The sequence below is a fragment of the Hirundo rustica genome, chromosome 8, assembly GCF_015227805.2.
Source record: "Hirundo rustica isolate bHirRus1 chromosome 8, bHirRus1.pri.v3, whole genome shotgun sequence".
NCBI classification, from domain to species: domain Eukaryota; kingdom Metazoa; phylum Chordata; class Aves; order Passeriformes; family Hirundinidae; genus Hirundo; species Hirundo rustica.
The window spans coordinates 18,324,320-18,348,513 of record NC_053457.1 but is presented as its reverse complement, the minus strand read 5'-3'; the positions used below and the strand labels follow the sequence as shown (position 1 = coordinate 18,348,513).

The following is a 24,194-nucleotide window of genomic DNA, read 5'->3' as shown; positions in this document are numbered from 1 at the left end:
AGTAGCGACCTTTCACAGCTCTTATTCACCTTTACCATGGTTCAGTAAAGCTGTATTTGCAGTTGGTATCCAAATCACAATTTATTTCTAAGCAATGTACAGAAGGAAAAGGAAAGAAATAGTATACTTTCGTTAAAAATTGACCTTTCCCCAGTTCTCAGGAAAAATAAAGATAGTCACAGTTCACCTTTGCTCCATATTTTGATTTGAATATTGGTGTGCCTTGGCCTGTTTTCAGTGTATGTTTCCCTGAGCACAGAAAGAATAGTGTTTGACTCATCAAGTCATGCCCTTGGAGGTCAGAAAGGAAGACCAGGCAGGTCATCTGTGTAGTCGTAATGCAGACTTCCTTGTATGCCTGCATCATGAGCTTACATCTAATTACTGCATTTTCCACAGGCAATTACCTCACTCACTGTGGAGATCAGGCCGAACCATGGGGAGGATGTGGTGGGGACATGTCTCAGCATTCTGTAGGGAAGGAGGCTGTTTGCTACGGGAAGATTTGCTCATTCAGCAACATAACTCAAAAGAAGAGTCATTAGCTAAGCAGTGTCCTATAGGAAGAAGAAAGTTTGTCATGTAATTAAAAGAAGACTGGTAAAAACCTGTGTTCTACTCCAGATTCTTCCTAATGATGCTAGCAAGTCTCTAGCACCAAGAATTTGTCATACAGCAGTTCCTCATGTGCAGCACACATGGGGCTTCACTCCTGCAGTGCTATCCAGTCCCAGTGCACTGGAAATCAGGGAACTGTCTGCTCAAGGATGTGTTTGGTGGTATGAACAAAAGAGCCTTCACACCCATAACACGTCCTTCATGTTCTTCCCCGCACATTTCTGACCCAGTCTGTGTGTCCAGGACACTGTTCTGACCGTGTGGCTGCTCAGCCCTTCTGTATGTGAAGTAAGATATTCAATCTCTTCACCAGGTCAAGGAGGAGCAGAAGGGAGAGGGAGTTATCAATTTAGCTCCTTTCAATTATGCTAAAATGTTAAAGAGGCTGATTTTTCACGGTTTTTCCATCCCCACTAGGGACACAAATGGCACTTGAATTTATGACACTATATTCTCAGCCTTCATTTACTACAAATACTCACTTTTACCATAAAGGGAGATTGTGGAGGTAAATCCTGAAGTATGTCTAATATACTTCCAGAGAGTATAAGGACAAGGTTAGGAAGAAGACAGAAAAGAAGGAAAATGAATGAATATGTTGACCAGCCTTGTCAGATCTTTCTCCTCACTTATTCCATACATTTTGCCTGCTTTGCTGTAAAAAAAAGTCAGGGATAGGAAACATTGCACCATAACACATGCTCACAGCGGGGCTGGATAAAGGCACCAGCATCATGCTGGGAATTTCAAACTTCACTTTGCAAACAAAATAGCTTTTCAAAAGTCATGCATATATTTTTATGCAAATTCAGGGAGGAGGGAAGAGTAAGAACAGATACTGGAATGTACCTCTTTGAAACCCAAGTATTTTTTATCACATGATATTAAAAATACAGTATATTATTATTAAGCTACACTCCTCTTTGGCATAATCAAGGCAGTTTTATTTGCTAAATAATATTTGTGAAATACAATGTATTATGTCAAATTCAGTATCCAAAATAACATTTTAAATACAAAAGTTTTCCCAAGACAAATACTACAAAAATCTCATTGTCTATGTGCATATCTGTCAGCTTCTCTCACAACTTTGGGGCCCAGTGTCTAATTTAGTTTATGCTTGACTGCAGGGTCAGTCCAACAAATCCCTTAAGATTCAGTCTCCAACCAGAGACTTCCAGGTTCTCTGATTCTCTCATGCTCTGAAGCATGAATTTTATCTCCATCCAGAAGTTTGAAAAAACAAGAAATCTTGGCTGTTTCTTCCTAGCCATCCACAGACCAGCAGCAGAGTCTTCCCCAGTCATCACCAACTAGGAGCTTGGAGGAATTTCTTGAGAAAGAAAGAAACAGACAAAGAAAACCATATTTAAGAAGAAGACATAAATAGGAGCAAGGCTTTTTCTGTATGTGCAACAATTAGGAGGATGCAATATTTAGGGATGTACATTATCTTTAAAGTTAAAATTGGAGACCTATTTAGAGAATATTCAGAGTTTGGTACTTCAAAGACCAAGCTTAGAGTTGGGTCCAGAATTTCCTGGAGTTCAGTGGGTGAGTTGCAGACAACTTAACCAGATCAGAAGCTCTTACCCTTCTCTGAGATCCTATGGCTATTAAATAATCTGCTGTCCAGATTCAGAATTCAGACTTGTTAGCATGATGTCCTGGCTTCAGCCAATGAAATCTCTGCTGCATACAGTGCCACCAACACTAATGAAACTAACCCTCACCCCAAATGCTGCCCCTTTCAATGCACATCAACATCACACCAACTGCGCTAAAGCTGAGCATGCAGAACGCAGGAAGATTTTATCAACTGTCAACATTTCAATGTTTTCGGAGAAAGAGACGGTAACTGTTTTACAGTACATTGTAACATCCTGGAGTAGGAGATAAAACAAGTGTTATAGCCAGATGACTTCGGGAGGGACTTGAGTAAACTAAAATACTGCTGGCTCTGCAAACTGAGGGGAGTTGAACAATAAAGCGGTCCTTTGGCCAAAAACTTCCTGTTCACATTTTAAGGAGGTAGTTTCTCCAGCAACTCCTAAGATAGGAGTTACCTCTGTGTGGCAGAGATGGTGTAGCAGCCACTGAGTTCTACGAGTATTCTGGCCAAAACCTGCTCTTGCTCCTGGCTTGTCTCCTACACGTCCAGTGACTCCAGCAACGTCCTTCATTAATGCACCTAGCCAGGCCAGCTCCTCGAGGGGCTGCTCATGGCTACAAGAGGTCCGACTGAGCTCTCCAAAGCCCCAAAGCGAAGGAACTGCAGGAGCCCAGCCCCGCCCCAGGGCCCCCCTCCCGGGCAGCCCCACCTGGACACGGCCAGCGCCGTCACCGCCGGGCTCGTCCTGCTCGCCTTGCCACTCAGGGCAACGCTGGGATTCAGTTCCCGACAGAGAACAAGATGTTTTCCACGCTTGTTACCTGTTGTGCGGTTGAAAAATAAATATTTAGAAAGCGTCTAGGGGGCAGCATGGATGGGATTGTTATTATTTACGGTCAGCAAGTTGTTAAGTTGAGAACAAATATATTTAATCTTGGCCTGTGCTGTTGCAAAATAGGCCCATCCCAATTTAATTTGTGGCTATGATAGTTACATGTGCTGACGTGCGGCTGTATCAATTGTGTGCTAAATTGGATTTGTGTATTATTGCTTTCTAAATTGCATGCCTAGTTCAGCAAAATTGTTCATCAGTTTTCACTGGCTCTGTGCTTAATAAGATGCCCCACAATACTTTGCTGCCAGGATATAATACAGCCCATAATTGCCTAGTAAAAAGAAATTACATAAAGCCCTGGTATTATCAACTTACCTAAATCTGCTCATAACAGAACCAATAATTAAATGCTGTGGACATTTCACATACGCACACATACATTCACATGCACACCGAACAACATAACTCAATCACAGTTACTCTGGTCTTTTTAATGACTGTTTTGTATTAATTTTATTTTCTCTAATGCCCAGAATGAGATGTGGGAATATTTGGTCATTTAAAATAATTCTGAAGTAATCTGAATAGGTTAAGGGAGTATGACCCTGCTTTGATTATACCTCTCAACTCTTTATTAAAGCATGCTGTTCCCATATCCATCTGAAAACATACAGCCTTATGTTTGTGTGCAAACAGGTGTTGTCTCTACACATCACCAGATACCTGAAATAGGCACAAATTCTTTATGGTCCTCTTGGGGAAAAAAAAAACAACCCAGAAACAAAGTGTTCTGCTGTGTTCCCATGGATGGCTTTTAAATCCTCATTTAGAAAACTGTTTAAGATATACCTTTTACAAATAGCTAAAATATCAGTCTGATAAAAAAAATGCATATGCAATTATGCCTGGAAAGACCTGCCAAGCAAAGTTATAGACAACAATTTCAGAAATTCTTAAATCAAAGGAGACTTTTCTATAGGTAAAGAGAATCAACAAAATGACTACAGAATACCACAGGGATTTTGGAAAGAATATTAAGTCTTTTGCTTTGACTTATTGACAAAGCAGTCTTCGATTAGAGTTGAGAACAAAAACAAATATGAAGTTACCACAGCCAGAATATCTCACATGGGGCATCTCAGGTGTTCTTACACCTTTCCTAGAAGCATCTGGCTCTGGCTACTCTGAGGCATGACTAAAGGTTTGATAAGTATCTGGTTAGGCCATTAAACATACAGAGGCATATCAGAAATATTTTCACATAGCAATCTGAGTAACGTTGATGCAAAGTTCCACGAACAACACTTCTGAAGATCTCTGTGGTAATACCCAATTACTGTATAATTTTTTTTCCCACAGATGTTACATCTATAGCTCTATATTTATGCAAATTGTGTGCCTAAAATTGAAGTAATAGAGAATGTCTGTAATGAGGACCACAGCAAATAAGTGGAGTAAATTATACATAATAACACCACAATTCCTTTCTCTTAGAAAAAGCTATGGGAAAAGAAAACTGTGCTATTTAGGATGTGTCTTTAAAGCTTTCTGACAGGTTTCAGCTCCTGTATTTGTTAGAACAGAGAAGCAAGCTTGAGTTGTTTTTAGTACCAGTCAGCACCATGGTCCCATGATCATATTAACCTCAGCTCTGTGAGAACTCCACAGTATCAGCTTCAGCTGCACATAGCCTTGAAAAAAACAGCACCAAGAACTAGGGCCTCTCACCAGTTTGAAGGACCTCTGACATCTTTTAAGGTGGCAAAGGCAACAAACTTCTCTGTTCCATCCCAGAGCAGGATCTGGCACTGCCCCCTCTGATGTGATGCCAGGATACTTTAGTACAGGACATCAGCAGAGGTGCCAAGGCAGTGGACATTCTGGAGCCAGGACTATTTCCAGCCATTGGTTTCATAGCAGAAAGGTGGTGTTCTGAGGTTGACAGAACCCATGGGAGAACCCGAGGCAAAGCCTTCAGCTTCATCCAGGTGTGCCCATGAGATGGCTGGCTCAGGTGTGCTCTCTGTCTCAAAGGTGGGGCAATTGCCACCTGCCACAACTGCTGATCACAGTAAGACTGCACCAGTTGCCCACACCATCTCCCCTTCACACCACTGTGCTCACACGTCCTCTTCTTCCTCACAACCATACAAGGCTTGCAGCACGGGGTCACACTGCAGTTCACAGCCCACCCTGCGCTCATACCTGTACTGCCCGGCTCTTCCGTCGCGCCGCTCTGCACTCTCAGCCCGGCACCTTGCTCTGGGGTATTGCTGTATTTGGTCTTCCACAGCTGTGCCAGTGAGGGGGTAAAAGTGGAAAAAACATGGATTGTAACAAGGACAGAAGGATTCAGCTCTTGCTTCCCAGTGAGGGGTGGGAATTGGGCTTCTAACAACAAAACAAGATTTTGCAGTTGCCTCCTCTGTCACTGTGCTGCAGGGCGTCACACTGGAGGTGTGACATGGACATGCATGCAGGGAGCTGCTGGGCTGCAAGGCTGACACGCTATCAAAAATGCCAGTAACCCAGGAAGTTCACCTACCCAGAATCAGCAGTGAATTCCTACTCATGAGAAAGTAGGGCTTAATATACTGAGCTGTGAACTCTCGGAAACCATATTCAAACACGTTTCTGAGGAGTGATTGAGTTTTTGTTTTCAGAATCACCCCAGAATGGACAGCACATTTTCAAATTTCCCCCCATATGGCAAGAAGTCCTCTTGTCAGGAGGATAAAAGTTGATAGGAAGCAAATATTTTACTTTGATTTTCATTTTCTGCCCTCTGCTGCACCGTGAAGAAAGTGCCCTGGGCTTTTAGTAGCTCTGTCCCTCCATTTAGAGCAAAAAACCTCTACCTCCGGTCTACAATGAGTTCCTTTTCCTCTCTCCCATTCACCTACCCTCACCACTCCATCTGTGCTTCCTGTGATGATGATGCTGCGTGTGTCCCAGTCCATCACGTCGGCAAAGCAGCAGCAAACAATGTGGCAGGTGGGGCTGCGGGCAGTGCTGACGCTTGCGAGAAGCTGCCCATTGACTGTCCACAGGTACAGGTAAGATCCCGCACAAGAGATAATGTCACCCTGTAACACAGCGAGGGGCAATGTCTCAAAGTCCTACACTCATCCTCCTCATAACTTTTGAATGCTGATTAGAAAGTGATGAATTGCTCTGATTTAAATTCTGACCATTGTTTTTCTTCTGGGCAGATGATATAAACCAGACGAAGCAAAAATTACTCTTTTTTTTTTTCCCATGAAAAATTCTGTCATTTTTACATCACAGAAACCTGAAACAGCTGATTTAGCAAGATAATGCAGAAACAAAGTTTTTTTTTCACATTTTTAAATAAAAATATTCAATGAAATGTTCCATTTCTGTTTTCCATGAAGTCCAGGCTTTTAGTAAAAATGCAGACTGGCAGACTGACCTAGCTACTGTCAGGGGCAGGGGCTGTGCACAAGCAGTGCCTAGCACAGGTTCTGGGCCAGGACTAGTGCTCTTGAAAGTTTTACAAATAAGCATTCTCTGAAACAAGGACGTGGGGTTCACCTGCTTAGCTACGAAGCCTTTGGTGATTTCACAATCCTCCTCTGCCCCTCACAGGGAGCTCACTGTCATCGCATTTCTACACCGTGTTCTGCGTTTGACCAATGGCCAGCCCTGCATCCAGTGACCTGCACTTGTGGTGCAGAAAACATCCTTTGCACGGCACCTCTTCCCTCCATTCCACGGAGGTGCAGCCTTACCAGAGACTGCTCATAAGGAGCAAATACACGGGTAAGTCCTCAGGGGAACACACACAACCAAGAGCCAATGCTGCAATTGTAAATGATCTAATCAAAAGTGCATTTTGATCAAGCTATTAATTGAAATTCTACATAACTTTTCTTGCTCCATACTAAAAATCAGCTAAATAGAACCTCATCAGCAAAGTCATCTGGTTCTGAGAAAGGACAGTGTGCCCTAAATTAGCAGCATGCATCTGGTTTGAGTCAACTCACACCTCACTTCTCCCCTGCCTCATTTGGGGCCAGGGCTCTTCACCCTGCTGGGCAGAATTCTGGAGATAAAAAAATGATAGTGTGTTCAAAGCAGAGCTGCCAATAATTCAAGAGATTAAATTTCAGCTACCGTATCTGCATGAGAGTACATGATGTCCAGGCATTTGGCAATGATCTACAGTGCTTTTCGGGTCTGGATCAGGGATTTAAAACTGAAATAATTAGTTATAGCAAGCTTTTACAATCCCCCTTAGTTTATGAACTTTTAATTTCTTATTTTGTGTCTATGCTACATAGATACCATGAGGTTTGGATCTACAGATAGAACTTCTAGATGCTCAAGCAACTCCAAAAATTGCATAATGAAGAGCTGTATAAGGTTCTTATTTCACTGATTATTTTTTTTTTCCCTTCAAAACTTTGCTTTGAACCGTTCTGAATTTTTCAGGAAAAAACCCTTGCTACCAATCATGCAATTTTGTGTCACTCAAAATGCTGTAGCACAATGGAAACACTTTGTTCCTATTTTCACATGGCTTTACATAAATATATAGAAAAGAATTAAACAAAAATTACATTTCAGAATTAAGTGTTCTGTTTTGCTAACATCGAAAAGATTTTTTTCATCCACAAGATACGGGCCTTTAAATTTTTTTCCTTAAAGCTTCCGTCATACTTTTCTAGAGGTTTTTCCTCTATTAAATGAATTTTCTTATATACTATTATCCAAACAGCTTAACCATTTGCTCTCCAGTAAAGTGGAGATCAGTCATTTGGATCAGTCACCAGACTGTTCACAGACTGTCTCATTTTTGGACAGTTCCAGAAGAGCAGGTACTGACTGAAAAGGCTGCTGCACTGGCTGCTACAGAAGAGAGAGAACTCTGTTCCCTTGGGATCTCTAGCAGCTCTGTGCCAGCCCACCCCCTCTTTCCTAAATGCTTGGCACTGCTTCAGCTCACTTCATAAGGGACCACCAAGATATTCTTAACTGGCCACTTTACACTAACCAGGACTGCTAGGACTGAGGGCTGAGCTGGCATGGAACAGACAACATAATTCCCACCCTCAAATTGCTAGCCATCAGACTACATGGTTAATAAAGCTCTGATATGAGATTACTGTTTTGGCACAGACTGAGTTGAGATCTGCCTGGTTTCTTACTGCTATGAACTCAGTTTTGCTTTTGTACAATATCCAGGGCTGGAGTCAACCTTGAATTGTCTGCAACTGAAACCCTGTCCTAGTATATTAGCAGAGAGAGAAAAAACAAATATGAAAGCAATATTTTTGGGAGGTAAAAGGTTGGGAGAAAAAAAAAATTCTCATCCACAGTGTTTACAGTACAATCCAATACACAATATTTTCCTATCAATAGGCATGCAATTCTGGCCAGGCACAGACTTCAACAGATTTGTACCCACTGCTATGAGGAGCTCTCCCCACACCTGGGAGTAGCAAGGAAAGGAAAAAGCCAACATTATCACTGCAAAGGTGTAAGGCAGCTGTCAGCTGAGCTGGCAGACTGCAGTCTAACACGTCTCAGTTGCATAAATGTGCAGCTCAGATGTGGCTCTGCTGCATGAATGTCAGGAGAAATTAATGAAACAGGGGCAACAAGGTTATGGGTGAGCCAAATTACTAGGGTAATACTTCATGCTCCATAAACTAAAAGTTGTTTAATCCTGCTATCTATCTATCCACAGATGCTTCTACTTAGCTACTCAGTCTAAGATGTTGCTTTTAGTGCTTGCTTCTCATCATTAAGAACACTATTAGCAATCTCTATAGAAAGAAAAAAAATCAATGTATCAGACTCTCAGGATGTTTTTATGTTGGGAAAAGCACCCATTACATTATCATGAAATGTTCATGGATGCATCAGAAGAAAGATGATAAATGAAGATCTTACTGTTGAATTGTTGATGGCAACAGAACTGAGGCTTTCCTCGTGGGCAGGAAGCTGGTTTATGAACGTCAGCCGGTTCAGGTCCCAGATGATGCAGGTTCTGTCATCGGATCCACTCACAAAGATGCTGTAAGTTACAGATGCAGCAAGGCAGGTCACTGCCTGAGTGTGTCCATACAGAGCCTGGTGGGGAAAAACCAACCAACAAACCACAGCAGATGGTGGGTGATTTATTAGGGAACCACGGTCCTACCTCATTTGCTTAGTAAGAGCGAGCAATCTAGTTATTCTTGTGAGAACTGAAGAGGGAATGAGGGGGAAAGGATATTACAAAGAAGTATCCTTGTCCTTGAGTCATAGTTAAGGAAAGCTGAGGGTTCAAGAGATTATGTGACTTGCCCAAATTACACTAAAATATTTTTTCTGTTTTATTTTAACCCATGAAGATCCTACTTGGCAGCAAAACACTTAAAATACGAGTTGATTGTGGAAGACAGGGATAGACCTGCACACAGTTACAGTATCAGCTTCAACCCAGCAGTCTCAGTGCATATTCATGAAAAAATGTCTTGATTTTGGCTCCCTACATCTTTTCATTATCACTCTGCAAAGGCTTTTTCCATAATGGGATTTTTCCCTAATGGGAAATATCCTGCAGCATATTTGCTTAAAGATTGTGAGGCCTATCTCCAAGGTATTTTAACAAATATCAAAAGACAAAAAAAGAAGGCCAGCTTCACTGCAGAAATATTTAGTCCATGAAAACTTCAACCAAATGTGACAACCCAACTTAAGTGGCTGAGACTTAAGAACACAGACACTTTACAGATAGGCTCCACACCTTCCTGAGAGGTCTGTGAGGCAGAGAGCCCACCTTGCTCAAGTGTTTCATTTGGCCCAGAAATTCTGGCGACTGGATTGCACAGATCCTTCTGCTAGTGAATTGCATGGATCAATACTGAGGCAATTAGGCTCAATCTTTAGTGTTCTACAAAACTGTGGAAGCAGATCCCACTAGAGAGCAAAAGCTACTTTTTCTGCAGAAATATAGTTTCTGTACTTTACTACATTCCAAACCAGAATTTGTCAGTCCCGTGAGACAGCTGGTAAGTGAATAGCATCCACTTTATAGCACATAAGTTGCGCTTAAGCAAAGCTCACTCTCTCAGGAATTTTTTTTTTTTGTTCAGCAGAAAAAGCAGCCACCATGAAACAGTGAATTACGTGAAAGCAGAAAGTAATTCACTGGAAGACATTTAGAACCATAGTTCAAGTTTACATCCAGTTCAGGCAGTCATTAAAGAAAAAAAAGCCTCCGTTAGCAAAGTAAAGGAAAAAATATAGAATTTGTCATTGCATGATCTCATACCACTTTGTAGATTTTGGGTAATACCAAATTAATCACAGTGGAACACATCAGCAAAGCTGATTTTAGATTTTTAAAGAGAAAGCCATTATAATGCAGATAAAAGAGAGCCTCTTTGGTTGTCTGAAACTCAGACTGACCCCCCATCTGGTATAGTTTAGATGAAATTATTGCTTATGCTTTTCTCTACTGCTAGTTCTTCCATTTCTATGTTCATGTCCTTCTTTGGAATAATAACCAGCTGGATTAAAAGGTCATCAGATCTTGTCTCATATTTCTGTCTTCTACAGCATAATCATCATAAACCTCAAAAGAGAGGCTGCTCTAAAACAGTTTCCCCCACCAATTTCAACACAAATTCCAATAGAAATTTATGATAAATGAAGATCTAAATACTTCCATGGCATCCCAGCAAAAAATTAAGTTTTCAATTCATTTAATGACAAATAAAATATGTTTTGGCTCAAGGTATGAAGAGCACAGAAATATCATCTGAATACCCCTCCAGAACAAACGAACAGAAGAAGCTTCTAAAGCTTGGAGACCTTGGTGATCAATGAACTGTTTGCATAAAAGTAACAGAGTTTTTTAATCATGAGTCTCTTAATTTCTTTAGGGGTGAAGGGCCCCATGTTACCTTCCAGAAATGATAGTAGTGTACTCTAATTTTACTTGTAAAGCTGAGAACTCGGCATAGCTGAACCACACAAATCCTGCATGAGAATTCAGTTTTGTAAATGAAATAGCATGGAAGCAGGTGGTTGATGACTGCAGATGAGTCCTAAATCAACAACTAAAGGGCTGTGGATAATGAGAACAAAAACTGTAGCATTCTTATTGGATGCATCCCTCCCTCCCAGAGTGACAGACAAGCCTTTTATGTTTTGAACTGAGGTTGAGAAAAAATAATCAAGAACTTTGCCTGGCTGAGCCTTCATCTCCACCAGTTAAGTTTGCAGGATGTTTTAGAGATCCTGTCCATCGCTGTAGCAGCCCAGAACAAATTATAAGCATCTCCAGGTGATACTTGGTTTTGAAAATAACCCAAGGGCTGCACTTCAAGAGAGGAGAATATACCTTATCTTCACTATTACTCTTACCATGCTGAACTTTGAAAATGCTGCTAAAATGAAAAAATCCATCAAGTGGCACTCATAGCTATGAGCTGTTGGTATAAGCCATATTATCAGCTCCTGCCCTGATACAGGCTGTCACATGATAGTGCTTATTACTGTTTTTTTTCCTGCTTTCTTATTCAACAAAGGTGCTTCTTCTGACAATCATCTGAGAGATAAAAAACCTTATCTTCTGGGTTTCATTAAGTTTCCATAGCAGAAGAGCCACAGTACTTACCTGTCTCAGGTTTAGACATTTCACTTTGTCCTTGACCAGGGAGAATTCCCAGACACACACAACTGAGCTTGTTCCTGATGTGATTATGGTAGTTGCTGAAGGACACACTGCACAAAGGCACTTTCCCCAGTCTGCCATGCACTCAAATGTAGTCACATTCTGTACAAGAAATCATCTATAAGTCAACTGCTCGTCTGGTGATACCATGTATTTACTATTGCCAAATGACAGATGCAATTTTCAAAACTGACCCTCCATATTTTTAAATCTAAGAAAGAAAAGCTCATGATAACCAGTCTCTGTGTGAGCACAGATGTGTACATACGGACATGCACAGGCTGTGGCTGCATGCAGCTGTGCCATCTTCTAGGGGCCAAACAGGAATGCTGAGCACAGCTCAGTATCTTATGTCTTAGGAGATCTGAGTCCTGATTCCTCTTGAGCCACACTTTCTACACAACTTCAGGAAAGCCCATTCTGCCACCATATTGTACCAAGGCAAACATTCCATGTCGATTAAAAAGAAGTCTCAGCTTGTGATGGCCACTGCTAACAGAGTTACTGCCAGGCCCTGCAACCTTCCCTTATTTGGATTGAAAAGCCAAAAGACAAAGTACTAAATTCCATTCTATGGTCTGTTAGCAGCACCCAAATCAGCCTAAAGCAGTGTCAGGTCTATTACACACTGCTACAATTACAGCACAAGCATCTTCCTACGCATTCTGCATTAGCTGTCCCCCACACAACTGGGACAATATTCTGGTGCCAATGATTCTGGTGGAGTTGGATGGCAGAGCTAAAAACCCCTACCACAGACAGAACTAACCTTTACCTACTTACAACAAGGACTAAAATTTCTTACAAGCTCATGTCCACTGGCACTGTTGACCCAGAGAAAACTCAAGTTGGACTCCCAACTATTATTCATAATGACTGTGTAATCACACTCAGTATGTTCAGCATCACACCGAGTTTTGAAGTGACAAACTGAATAATTGATGCCTGCAGCAACACTATGAACTGCTAAGCACTGATTTTATTAGACAGGAAGCAGAAATTAAAATATATCTCATGGCTTTTTCATTTCCATTGACTTTGGGTATGTCTGTAAAAACATAATGAATGCCACTTGCAGAAATATCCAAGTCAGTATCTTGCTGAATTACATGTTATGCTATTCTGGTACCTGAGCTAACTCACAATTCTTTGCATAACATTGTCCCAAATACATCCAGAAAATCAGTGTGTTTATGGCAGAGGAAGAAACTAGATCTGTCAAGTGCCCTAACAAGCAGTGTGATGATATAGATCATTTATTTTTAACAGCGAAGAAGTAAGAGTATTAACTTCATTATTTTGAATGAATGCACTGGGCTATGCTGGAGCCAGAGGGGAATTGACAGATGGTTCTGTCTTAATTCCAGCAGAAATTTCTGCACAATGAAATTTCCAATCAGTGACCAGGAGACCTTGTGTTGTCCTTATGACCTACGGGCAACACAATCACTGGATGGAAAACTTGAGATAATTTAGAGGCAAATGCCATGTTTTTGAGCAGTGTAAAACCATTTTACATTATCTTCAATATCCAACTTGAGATTCCTCAAGAAGCTTGACTGTGAGAAAGTCCTGTACAGCATCCTCTAAAATCAGCTCACCAACAGCCTGTGAAATGGGTGCCCAAATCATCCAAAGATCACAACATATAATTAATTTCTTGAATTCTTAAGAGTTTTTCTTATTTACCTTCTCAGATCCATAGTTGCCAAAGCAGCAGGTGAAGTCCTCAAATCCCCAGCAGAATGTCTTGCTCCAAAGAGGAGGAATCAAAATTTTATTTTTTTCAACGGCCAGAATGCCTTTCTCTGTATGAACAATGTGCCCAATAGCTCCCTTGGGATAGTCTGGCAAGACAGAGAAATACTTAATTCTGTTGGGTTTAGAGCACTTACGTTAACCCTTCCCTTGGGAGGCTGGCAAGTCTCACATCTGGGCTCAGTGCTGTGGCCAGCCCCACAGACAGAACTCCACTCTAAAACTGGGATTTCACACACAATAGTGGAAATGCTCCTCTCCAGTGGACCACATAAATCCATGCGGAGAGGGTGACGTCTTATTAAAAAAAAAAAAGTTTCAAACTCTACAATAGAAGTTTGAAGAAGTTTTTAGTGCCCACTCCTAAAACAAAGATACAAAGATCACAATTGGCAGAAGGGATCTTGATTGAACCAACTTGTACAAAACTGCATGACTACTATTGTGATCTTGAAAATCCAGATTCATCCTATCCAAGAATTGTGTACTTGTTAGCTCAGAAAATGGAACACAGCCTCTGCAGCACCTTTTATGGTAATTGGTGAGAGCTTCAGGTTTTGCAGACTGCTCACAAATGGAGGAAGAATTCCACTTGAGTGAAGGAACAGCCCAGTCTCTCTTCCTGCTGAAATTTTCCCTTGAGCATTCCTAGATGGATGTGGTTTCGTGAAGAGCTAGAACAAAGAAATGTTATTGAAAAATTAATCTCTGTTTGCAAGACCATGCAGGAGAAACACCTGTTTAAATCCTTAATCATAGACTCCAGGACCACCATACCTCTTAATTAAAATAAAATTTACACACACTACATTTTCACTAGATTACATCCCTCCCTCAGAGAGACAGAAAGCTAATCCCAGCAATTCTGGACAAGAAAGAAAAGCAGAGGTGAGACTTTGAGCTGAGTTTTAGCTGACTATACCCAAACTAGTGATTACTTGTGTGACTACTTGAAGGAGCAGAACCCAGAGTTGATGCTGCAGCTGTACAGCATACAACAGGAGCAGCATGGTTAGAAAGTGGGGGTGCATACTGGTGTAGTACACAATCTGGAAAAGCCTATAGCTCATCTTTCAGCAGATTTAAATCAGAAGATGTTTCTGATTTAAGTTACTATTACTGGTTTCCAGTCAAAATGCTGTAAGATCAAGATAGATTATGTTCTCTGCTCTCATGATAAAGTCATACCTGCTTTGGTATCTGTCCAAAGTTGCTGATAAATCCCAGAATAGTGCTCTTAATCAGAGGATCTTTAATGTTGTTGAGGTCCATCTTGTCTCCATAGAAGTAAGGGTGATAGGTGTTAACTGCCTCCACTGCAGCTGAGCCATGCTGCTTGTGGCCAAAAATAAGGTCTATCCAACAATGAAGGTGTGCACTGACATAGTCACTTTCCAGTGCCTGAAATGAAAGAAAAATTACCAAATTCGCCAGAGCGTACCCATTACAAATGCATTACTTCTTTCTAATTTGCCTTGCTGGAGACAAATTCTCTGCAAGTAAATCATCACACTTTCAGTTCCTCCAGTACCACCATTCTCAGCACATCCTCATAAAACACTAAGAGAGACTAAATTGGACCCCCACAGGAAACAGAAGGACAGAATGCCACATGTTTGACTTAATGGATACCAGGAGCAATACCCTCAGCAACACAGGTAGGTTCCATAAAGCCAAATGAAAGCATTCCACAGATCTTTGCACACACAGTGACTGGCACAAGGATTAATAGGACCAGAATGAACAATTACTACTGGAGAAGACTGGAAGAGATGCTACAAGGTAATATATCCACCTAAATGTGGGTTCCATAGAAAGCTCAGTGCAATCACAGAGGAAAACTTTGGCTTGGAAGACTTAGACAGCAAGTTCTTAAGCAGAGGACACAAGTTTAAGCTGAACCTGTGCCCACCACCAGTTTAGCTAGATTTACCTGTGAGGCTTCACTAAACACTACTGCTCCTGCCGTCACCTGCATCACCAAATTTTTGTGCATTCACAACTGCCTTGCCCAATGACTCAAGCAGCAGTGTCAAGCTTTATTAAAAGCACTTTCCTATCTCCGAATCATTTGACTGAGTAATCCCTGATGTTCAGTGAAAGGTCTTCCAAACAGACCAGCCCACCCAGAGCACAGCAGAAATAAACAAACTAATGGGATCCAGAACAATGGCTCATTTCACAGAGCAGACTGTTGCCCAGTGCAGCTGGTGTAAATGACCCTGCCCACAGCTATAATGATCACAGGGCAGCTCACAGAACAAGCACAGCGTACAATCTGTCCCTGAACAGACTCAGAACTCATTCTTATTAATAAAAGCAGTTAGTCCATGAATTACAAACTGTAAATTTTGACTGGCATTCCTGCCAAAGCAAAACAAAGCAACTAACAGAGCTGTAACTGTGCAGTCTCTCAGTATTTCGCTGAGCACTATGGCAAGCCCAGCCAGAGAGGGAGAACTTGTGGTTTAGAGAGGAAGTAAGTACATTTATTTAGTGGACTAGATTCCTAACTTATTAAGCATGAAACAGGAAGCTGTTCAGAGTTTTATGTCAAGAACAATTCTTTCTTGCTCTCATAATGTTGAAAGCAATAGTCAAACCTCAGAATAGTGTAAACTTCAATCTGTTTTATGCACCAAGCTCACTGTGAAGCCTCCTAAAAATGGCAAAAACCCCAGTAATTAGTGTCTCCAGCCTTGTGGATGATTTCAGAGGAGATAGAAACTCTCATGTTTCAGAATTCAAGATCTCTGATTCTTCACTTCAGGGTTAGTCAAAGTCTCCCAAGCAGGTTAATTAAGATTTCTTGCACTCCCCTGTGTGGTATCTAGTAGCAGCTATGGTTGAAGAGACAATATTGCACTGACTGTACAGGAAATCTGATCAGGTCTGGCAAATTATTAAGAACACAGGTCTATAAACATGATCTTTCATTTGCTAAGCTGTTCCTATTTGAGCTTTAAATTAATTTATCAGCTGTGCCAATGTTATTAAGAAGTGCAGCCCAGTGGAAGCAGTTCTGTAGACAAATGGTAGAGAGCACCCAGTATCCACATAAAATGCGCTCTGGGGGTTTTACTTCCAACTAAATCCAGACTGCTCCCCCAGGCTGAATGCTACCAGCATCTGGAGCACACAACTGGAGTGCAGCTTTTCTTCCATTTCATTCAAACATACCTAGTTCACACATTCTGTGATCATTCTACAGTGACAGCAAATCCATGCTGTGCAGGGATGACTGTAGTTTCATTTCCAAACTCTAAAGCTCAAGGTAAAAGCAGATTTCTCCATTGTATCCAAGTGTTCCCCATCACGCAGGCAGTAAGGAGCTCAGCAGTTTACACTCCAAGCAACCCACAACAGGATAGACAGGATGTCTCCCTATGTTTTTCTTTAAAAAGCATCGGTGTAAAATTGCATCATCTTTCAGTCATACATGGTTTTTTTGCCTGCAGCACAGCTGGTAGCAAAGGACAGTGTTTCCTTTCCCATATTTGGGGAACTGGAAAATAGAGATTGAGCACCTTGGAAAACCACAAGACAGGGCAGTAAAAGGAACCAGACAGCCCCAAAACCTCCATGCCTTTCATGGAGCCACTAAGGAATATGAGGGAACTGTTGCATATTTGACCTCAATGGCCAAAACTAATTTGCAGTAGGTAGGAGATAGGGCATTCACTGGCCTCAACTCTTCTTTTTAGCAAGGACAGTGCTTCCAGCAGCAGGTTTACAGTCTACACAAAACTTAGATGAGGATCCCTTCCTCCTAGTAACTGTTATCATCATGAGGTTATGGACACCTCTTTTCCCTTCCGTCACCTTTCAATGTGGAGAGAGTTCTGAGCCTCTAAGTCAGTCTCTACACCACTTCAGAGATGTCTGTCTCAGTAATACCTATTATTGTGTATGCACAGGAAGTTAAGCATTCTGAACATGGCTTTTAATTTCCCTTTCAGTTGTTTGGCAAAAAAACTCTGGTAGATGACTGCATTTTCAAAATGATCAAAGACAAAATTTTTAGTAGGTTTTTCATAAGAGTTATGCATTTCAAAATAGATAAAGCAGCAAGAATGAAACTTCCTTTAAATATTTTTTTATCAGTATTATTCTGACAAATTTTAAGTGAAGTGTTCGGGTCATAAATTCAAAATAGAAACTAAAGAGAGCCTCTTAATCTCATAAATGAAAAGATGAAATATTTTACTATATAATCAACAGTCACACTATATAAGCAACAGTCATAAAAAAACCACCAAAAAATAAAGAAAGGGAAGAGTACTGCAGGAAAAAAAGTAGGCAAGCACAGGCTCAGATCATATCCATGCTCACTCACACATGCTCAGTAACCTGAGCGTGTGTGAATGAAACCAGAGTTGAACTGGCTCTCTTTCATACTCAGTCATTCACAAACCAAAGATTTTGCGGCATTAGGAACCTTCCAGTACCTAAGGGGAAGCCTACAAGAAAGCCAGAGAGGAATTTTTACAAGGGAATGTAGTGACAGGAAAAAGGGGAATGGTTTTAAACAAAGAGGGTAGATTTACATCAATATTAGGAAGTGACTGCTCACTGTGTGGGTGCTTAGAATTTAGCACATGTTGTCCAGAGAAAACTGTGGATACCCCGTTCCTGAAAATATTCAAGGTTGGGTTGGATAGGGCTTTGAGCAGCCTGGTCTAGTGAGAGGTGTCCTTGCCCATGGCAGAGGGGTTGGAACTGGGAGATCTTTGAGGTCCCTTCCAACAAAAACATTTTATGATTCTATGAAAGTAATGGTAACTTAGTGGGAGCATTGTGGTTGCTGTTAATGGTTCAGAGAGCAGTGAAGAAAAGTATTTACAAAATAAGAGTATGACCCTGGTTTTATTCAAAAGAAGAAGTTAGGGTAGTAAAGAGGTCTGAGGATTTAAGCCAGCATTTGGAGAGGTCAGCTGAGGAGAGGCTTATTTGGAGATACCAAAATAGAAAAGATGGTTGTACCAACAGGTTTGGCTATAATCACCTGCAAAGTGATTATTGAGAGAGAAAGTTGAAATCTCAAGCACAGGACCTGCAGAGCAGAGGTGAGAAGAACCCACTGAGGCAAAAACTGAAACAACACAACAAACCAGGATAATGTAATGCCTTGAAAATGATGGGCTGTTTGTTTAGCCCCACCAATGTTAGCACATATTCATCACAGCTGTACACAGCAACAGTCTGTGTGCATTCACACATGCAGCTCACCCGTAGAAATCTGATGGGGTAATGCAGGAACACTAGAGCGAACTGCACCAAGATATTATGCTGCAAAGTCTGAGTTCAATGCAACAATCCTCATACAGAATTGCACTTGCATTCACTTTTATGTAGCAGATGACATCACATGGAAGACTTTCTAACTATTAATAGGTAGCACTAATTGCAGTAAGTCTCAGGACCTTAGAGCTATTTGCTTTCAAACAGCCAAGGCTGACTCCATTAAAGACAGAGAATTACATTAGGTTTCCCCCATCCCAATCCTCCCCCCACCCCCCCCCAAAAAAAAAAAAAAATAGTTCTGGCATGACTCAGAGATAGAAATAAATAATTTAAATAAACACCCAGAATGTTAGCAATAACATGGAATGGTATGTATATAAATTCCTGTGCATTATATTATGTTCTTTTATACTTGTGGGCTGAGATATGTTCATGCCACAAACCTATGTGTAATCCACATCTGGTCTGGAAAGTTTGCCTTGATTCAAGGTGAATTATTAGGCAGAGAAACAGACATGCAAAGCTCAGAACCAACACAAACTTCACAAAGACAAGATGCATTTGGGTCCAACATTTTCATTGGTGACTCTGGCCTTCAGACCTTCATTTTCTGTGGGACCCAGGTAGAATTTTGTCACAAGCCTTTATATTTACTGACCTGTCTGTGCAGGAAAATGAATTTATGGGGGTCCCCATCTGCCCAAGGAGGAAGCTGCACATCTCCCAGCACTGTTCCATCCTGCATGCAGCCTGCAGGAATTATAAAGGGAGAATCCAAAACAAGAATCAGACACATTGAAAACAGGAACAACTTTATTAAAACACTGAAGTCAAAGGAAATTGAGGTGATTTTCCCACATGCAGTTTCACATGCATCAAATTTAGTGCCATAGAAGACTGAAGAACCAGTGTTCTGGGATTTCTGACCCAGCAATAAAGCAGTGAAAATATGTGCTAGTAATTGTCACTAATGCAGTAAAAATATGCATGTCCTCAGCACAAACCATTTTAGTACAGAACGCAAACACAGACAAGACAAATGTGTTTGCACAACTTTCTTTTTATACATAATCCTGCAGGCCTAACTGCCAAATATTCCTATCAAAGCAGCCACTGAGAGGGATTTTGTTCTCAAGTCCTTTGCAACCTGATTCCTTTCAGAAGGTGAGCATGTGTTCTTAATTCAGAGCAGTGTTGTGCAACTGGATGAATTCAAATCTAAATTGAGGTTCAGGTCTGGGATCACAAGTTTCCCTACAATTTAGCGGCGAACAGATTGGGTTCTTGGCTTTGTCTGTTTTAAAATCTTCCTGTATATTTGCTCTCTACTGGCAAGATTCTGGTACCCTTTGGGTCCCCCACTCAATTCCACTCAGGTCAGTCTCTGTATCTTGATTTTAGCCAGGCTTTGTTTCTTGGCCTCCTCTCAGGAGGAAACTACCCTAATTCCTTCTTATCTTTTAACAAACTTCTAACAGATTTTTTCCCCTTATTCTTACATATAAATATATAAACATAAACATTACTATCTTTTAGCATGTCTTGTTTCACTGATAGCTCAAATACAATTATAGCTAGATTTCAATGGGTTAAGTTTCCTTTGCTGTCACAAATTCGGGATAATTCTTCAGGTATTTTTCCTCTGCCTTAATTTTTAACCACCCAGTGTTTATTCAAGAAAGCAGCTCTGCATTGCAAATGGTGTGAAAGTCCTGTAAAGTGAAGTGCATCAGAGCTGCCATGCCTATTTCTGAATAGTGTTTTTTCTGGATTCTCTCCGAGCCTTCATCATGAATGCAGAAGGTCTAGAGACTGTGTACATTCAGAGGGGATTGTGATGCTGCTTGAGGACAAGGAAAATATACCAAGTTCATGTGAGTTGTGCAGAACCTTTGAAGATGAGAGTAAGGACATTTGGAAACTAATCACCTTGTGATATGCAGATTAAAAAAAAAAAAAAAACCAAAACAAAACAACAAAAACAAAATCACCTTTCACCAACACCATTTAACAATTGACATATATTTCCAAAAGAATAATGCACTTCCAATAGTTACACAGATATGATAATACAGGCCAAACTTTCAAAAGCAATCAACTAGATTGATTATATAAATCTCCGCTTTTGTGTAACAAAATGTGTAATTCTTTTGCCCAGAAATTAATAGGAACTACTTGCTTCTTCCTGGGCTGGAAACTTTGTTCTTCTGACATAATTCAGTTTTCAGAAGCTTGTAGTGTAATTTGAATAAAAATTCATCTCATTGTTAGAAGGACTCATCCACATAGTCCAGAGACCAACTCTCAACATAGATCTGGATCTTTCCTTTCAGTAGGATGCTGGAAGGAACACTTATGTCCCTTCTAGAACTTACCAAGTTCAAAGTGATTTGCATTGGTTAGGAACTCTGGCAAGTAAAAGAATTCAGGGGTGAGCTCCCTGACATCACTCATGTTGTCCCTTGAAGCTGATTCCCATGTGCTCTTGACACTGTGAAACATCCGGTCTGCAACATCAAAACTCCCACCCTGCGCAGTGGAGACAGACAAAAAGAGTTCAGCATGAGTATTCTGTTACATTAAAAGCATCTTAGCCAATTTTGCCATGCCCCTTATCACGTGATTGATCTCAAGAACTGTCCCAGCTCCATAAACTGTGGTCTAGTTAGGAGCTATCTTAGTCCTGACTTGTAGAAAAGTATGTTGAGAGGCCATAAAGCTTGGAGCTTTAGCACAGCCTGCAATAGCAGAGGCAAGCAGGAGCCATCATGGGCAGCTTGAGAATATCCCCATGCCCATTTTTAATGCTTCTGAAATCAATTAATTTATTTCATCCCAGAGTGATCTGCAAGCAATTGACCACTTCACCTGTGACCCAAACAGTTGTGAACAATCTTATGTGCAATTCTCCTGTGAAAAAAATCCTTAGAGAAGGGGAGTTTGCCACTAAAGTAACATTAATTAGATCCAGGAAAACAGGAAAGGCCCAGTGCACAGGAATGTGCAGGGACTGGTCACTCTGTATGGAAGGAGGCACAGCACAAAGAGAAGAGAAAAATTAATTTCCAGAACTCGAGCTGAACTGGTAAGTAATGAAGGAGATAAAAAAACTACCTTACATCTTGAGAATATTTGAACAAATTTAGATTAATGAGAGTCAAACACTAGACAAAAGTGGCCTTAATATCCCAGGACATCATTCTGAACTAAGGCCTCAAGGAGAAATTAAAATAAAAGTCACTTACTGAATGAAGGATATATGCTTTCCAATGAAACCATTTTTTCCTACAGAATTTCCTAATGGGATTTCAGATACTGTATGCATTTGTGAAAATCCAAGTTTACCTTTACATATGGAATCCTACATGGTGTAATGAAGAATTTAATGTAGCATAAAATTTCTATAATAATGGAAATAACCAAATAAAAATCAGTTTTTGGAGATGACGTGAATGAGTTTGTCAGAAACATCAAACTGTTTTAGAGGAAAGCTGACTTTTTGACGGTATTAAAGTGACAGAACTGAATTGTTTCTCAATACCTAGTTCAGGTGCTGGCTTCAGTGCTCCCAGGCTAATATAGATATTTCTCATTGGGGTTAATTAGATTATATGTCATGGGACGTAAGTCTACAGCCCACTGCCAGGGCTCAAGAGAGATTATCAGAGATAGAATGAATACCTTTAAATCATTCTGCAGTACAGTGAACACATAGGAATGATTGCTCACCCTCAACCATTCACTCTTCAAAGCTGCTTCCCTGGGCAAAAAGAATAAACCAGTGGGATTGTATAATGAAGACACTAAAACACAACTGAGGTGCTAGAGTCAGTCAGTTAAAGATATAAGATGCAGATGAGGTTCCGTCTGTGGCCAAACTGTTGGGAAAACAAAACCTTCAGATAGTTTATTCTCTGCCTGTAGACTGTTGCATGTGCCGGATGAGGAGGATGTACCTCTGCACAGTAATAACCAGCTGAAGTTTTGACTTGCAATCTATTACACAAGCAAACAACATTTAAGCACTCATGCTGTGAGGAGGGATGCCACTCCCATGGATCAGATGAACCCCAGCAGCAGTTCCCACGCGGGTTGCTGATGCTAAGAACCACTGCCCTGTTGGCTCCCCCTGAGTACTTGCTCATTTAGGCTGCAGCTCCTTTAGATCTGCTCTGCTGAGTCTGGCAAGTGCAAGTCAAGAAGTAATTTCTGCCATATCTTTTCTTAGGGAGAAAATACCTTCATGGATAAGTTATCAGAAGGCAGTAGTCAATAAACCCCAAGTGCTGAAGCCCCATTCCTTGCTTGTCTTTTGAGATACACTCACAACAAAACTTAACATATATTCCACATGAAAAGATCCCACTCCTCTTTCTCCTAAGGTGAATTCTGCTCAGGCTTCTGGTCCAGCCCCATCTCTAGCTCCTTGTCCTTCTTCCTTATCCCAGTGACAGTTGTGAAGCCTTCCACACCCATTCAAGGGACAGAGTGAAAAAGCGGCTAATCACATGAGCAAACCTATTTGGAGTTAATCTGATGCACAAGGTCATCTTGCTCTTGATCATTATTAGGCAGGGACCCTTGGAGTCAAATTCAAATTGAAATTAAAACAGAGTAGAAGGAGGACTATAAATAAATCAACAGCTAACAAGTATCTCATTGAAGCATATTAAAGGGCTTTGTATATTTAATCTGCACACAGTGTGCTGTGTCTGGTGGTGATTGATGCTTTTTCATCTTTTTTTGCAGCTTTTATGAGAGCTGGTGGTAATCTCCTGAGAAACAATATGATTTGTAATAAAAAGATTACCTGTATTAAATAAAAATAATATATACATAGGAAATGCTGTTAGCGCAACAAATCTGGTTAAAGATATTACCACCATGAAAAAATGTGATTTTTTCCCTGGCTGTCTAATTCATTTTAGGGAAAAGTAATATCTTTAAAACTTAAGCCTGTATTATTTATAAAGGAAGCAATAACTGATTTTCCCATTTCCTATATTAATAAATTTATTTGCATATATTTATATCAGAATTAATGAGTTTTCTCTCTCTACAAATGCAAAAACTGCACTGAAAGGGAAAAAGAGAATCAAGAATTGCTTTATGCTTTTAGATTGCAAGACAACAAACTCTTATGACTTTTCTACAGCTAGACACAGTAGGTCTCTGTTTTCTTTCCTTTCAGTGGAGGCCTTACTTTCATCAAAAATACTGGAAAATATGCTTTTTAAAACTACAGTCCAGCAGCGTATGTACAAAGCAAGTAGGCAGAATGATCTCTAGAGAGAAAGAGCTTCACAAATTTGTAACACTAAGCATCACCTTGGTGGTGCTCTAGACCCAAAGACCTCAATGTTTTTAGGAGTTGCTTATGAAAGTGCAAAGATCTACAACATGCTCAGAGATGCTGAGAAGTTGTTACCTGCTTG

The 24,194-nt window shown here is 40.7% G+C and overlaps 1 protein-coding gene across 15 annotated transcripts in view; it reads right to left on the bottom strand.

Moving 5' to 3' along the window:
• Positions 1–1,618: 1,618 nt before the first annotated feature.
• Positions 1,619–24,194, bottom strand: part of WDFY4 (WDFY family member 4) — a 131,969-nt gene continuing 109,393 nt past the window's right edge. For 14 of the 15 annotated variants that reach the window (XM_058421537.1, XM_040071402.2, XM_040071403.2 and 11 more), the window contains 11 exons: positions 21,135–21,288; positions 19,418–19,509; positions 14,704–14,916; positions 14,042–14,189; positions 13,447–13,604; positions 11,701–11,859; positions 8,985–9,164; positions 5,969–6,151; positions 5,271–5,358; positions 2,940–3,051; positions 1,619–1,951 (listed from right to left, as the gene is read on the bottom strand). In XM_058421537.1, coding sequence (XP_058277520.1) covers positions 1,885–1,951; positions 2,940–3,051; positions 5,271–5,358; positions 5,969–6,151; positions 8,985–9,164; positions 11,701–11,859; positions 13,447–13,604; positions 14,042–14,189; positions 14,704–14,916; positions 19,418–19,509; positions 21,135–21,288 — 1,554 coding nt within the window. In that variant the 3' untranslated portion in view covers positions 1,619–1,884. Of the gene's footprint in view, positions 1,952–2,939; positions 3,052–5,270; positions 5,359–5,968; positions 6,152–8,984; positions 9,165–11,700; positions 11,860–13,446; positions 13,605–14,041; positions 14,190–14,703; positions 14,917–19,417; positions 19,510–21,134; positions 21,289–24,194 lie in introns of those variants that run through there. The other variant, XR_005701882.2, reaches the window with a different exon arrangement.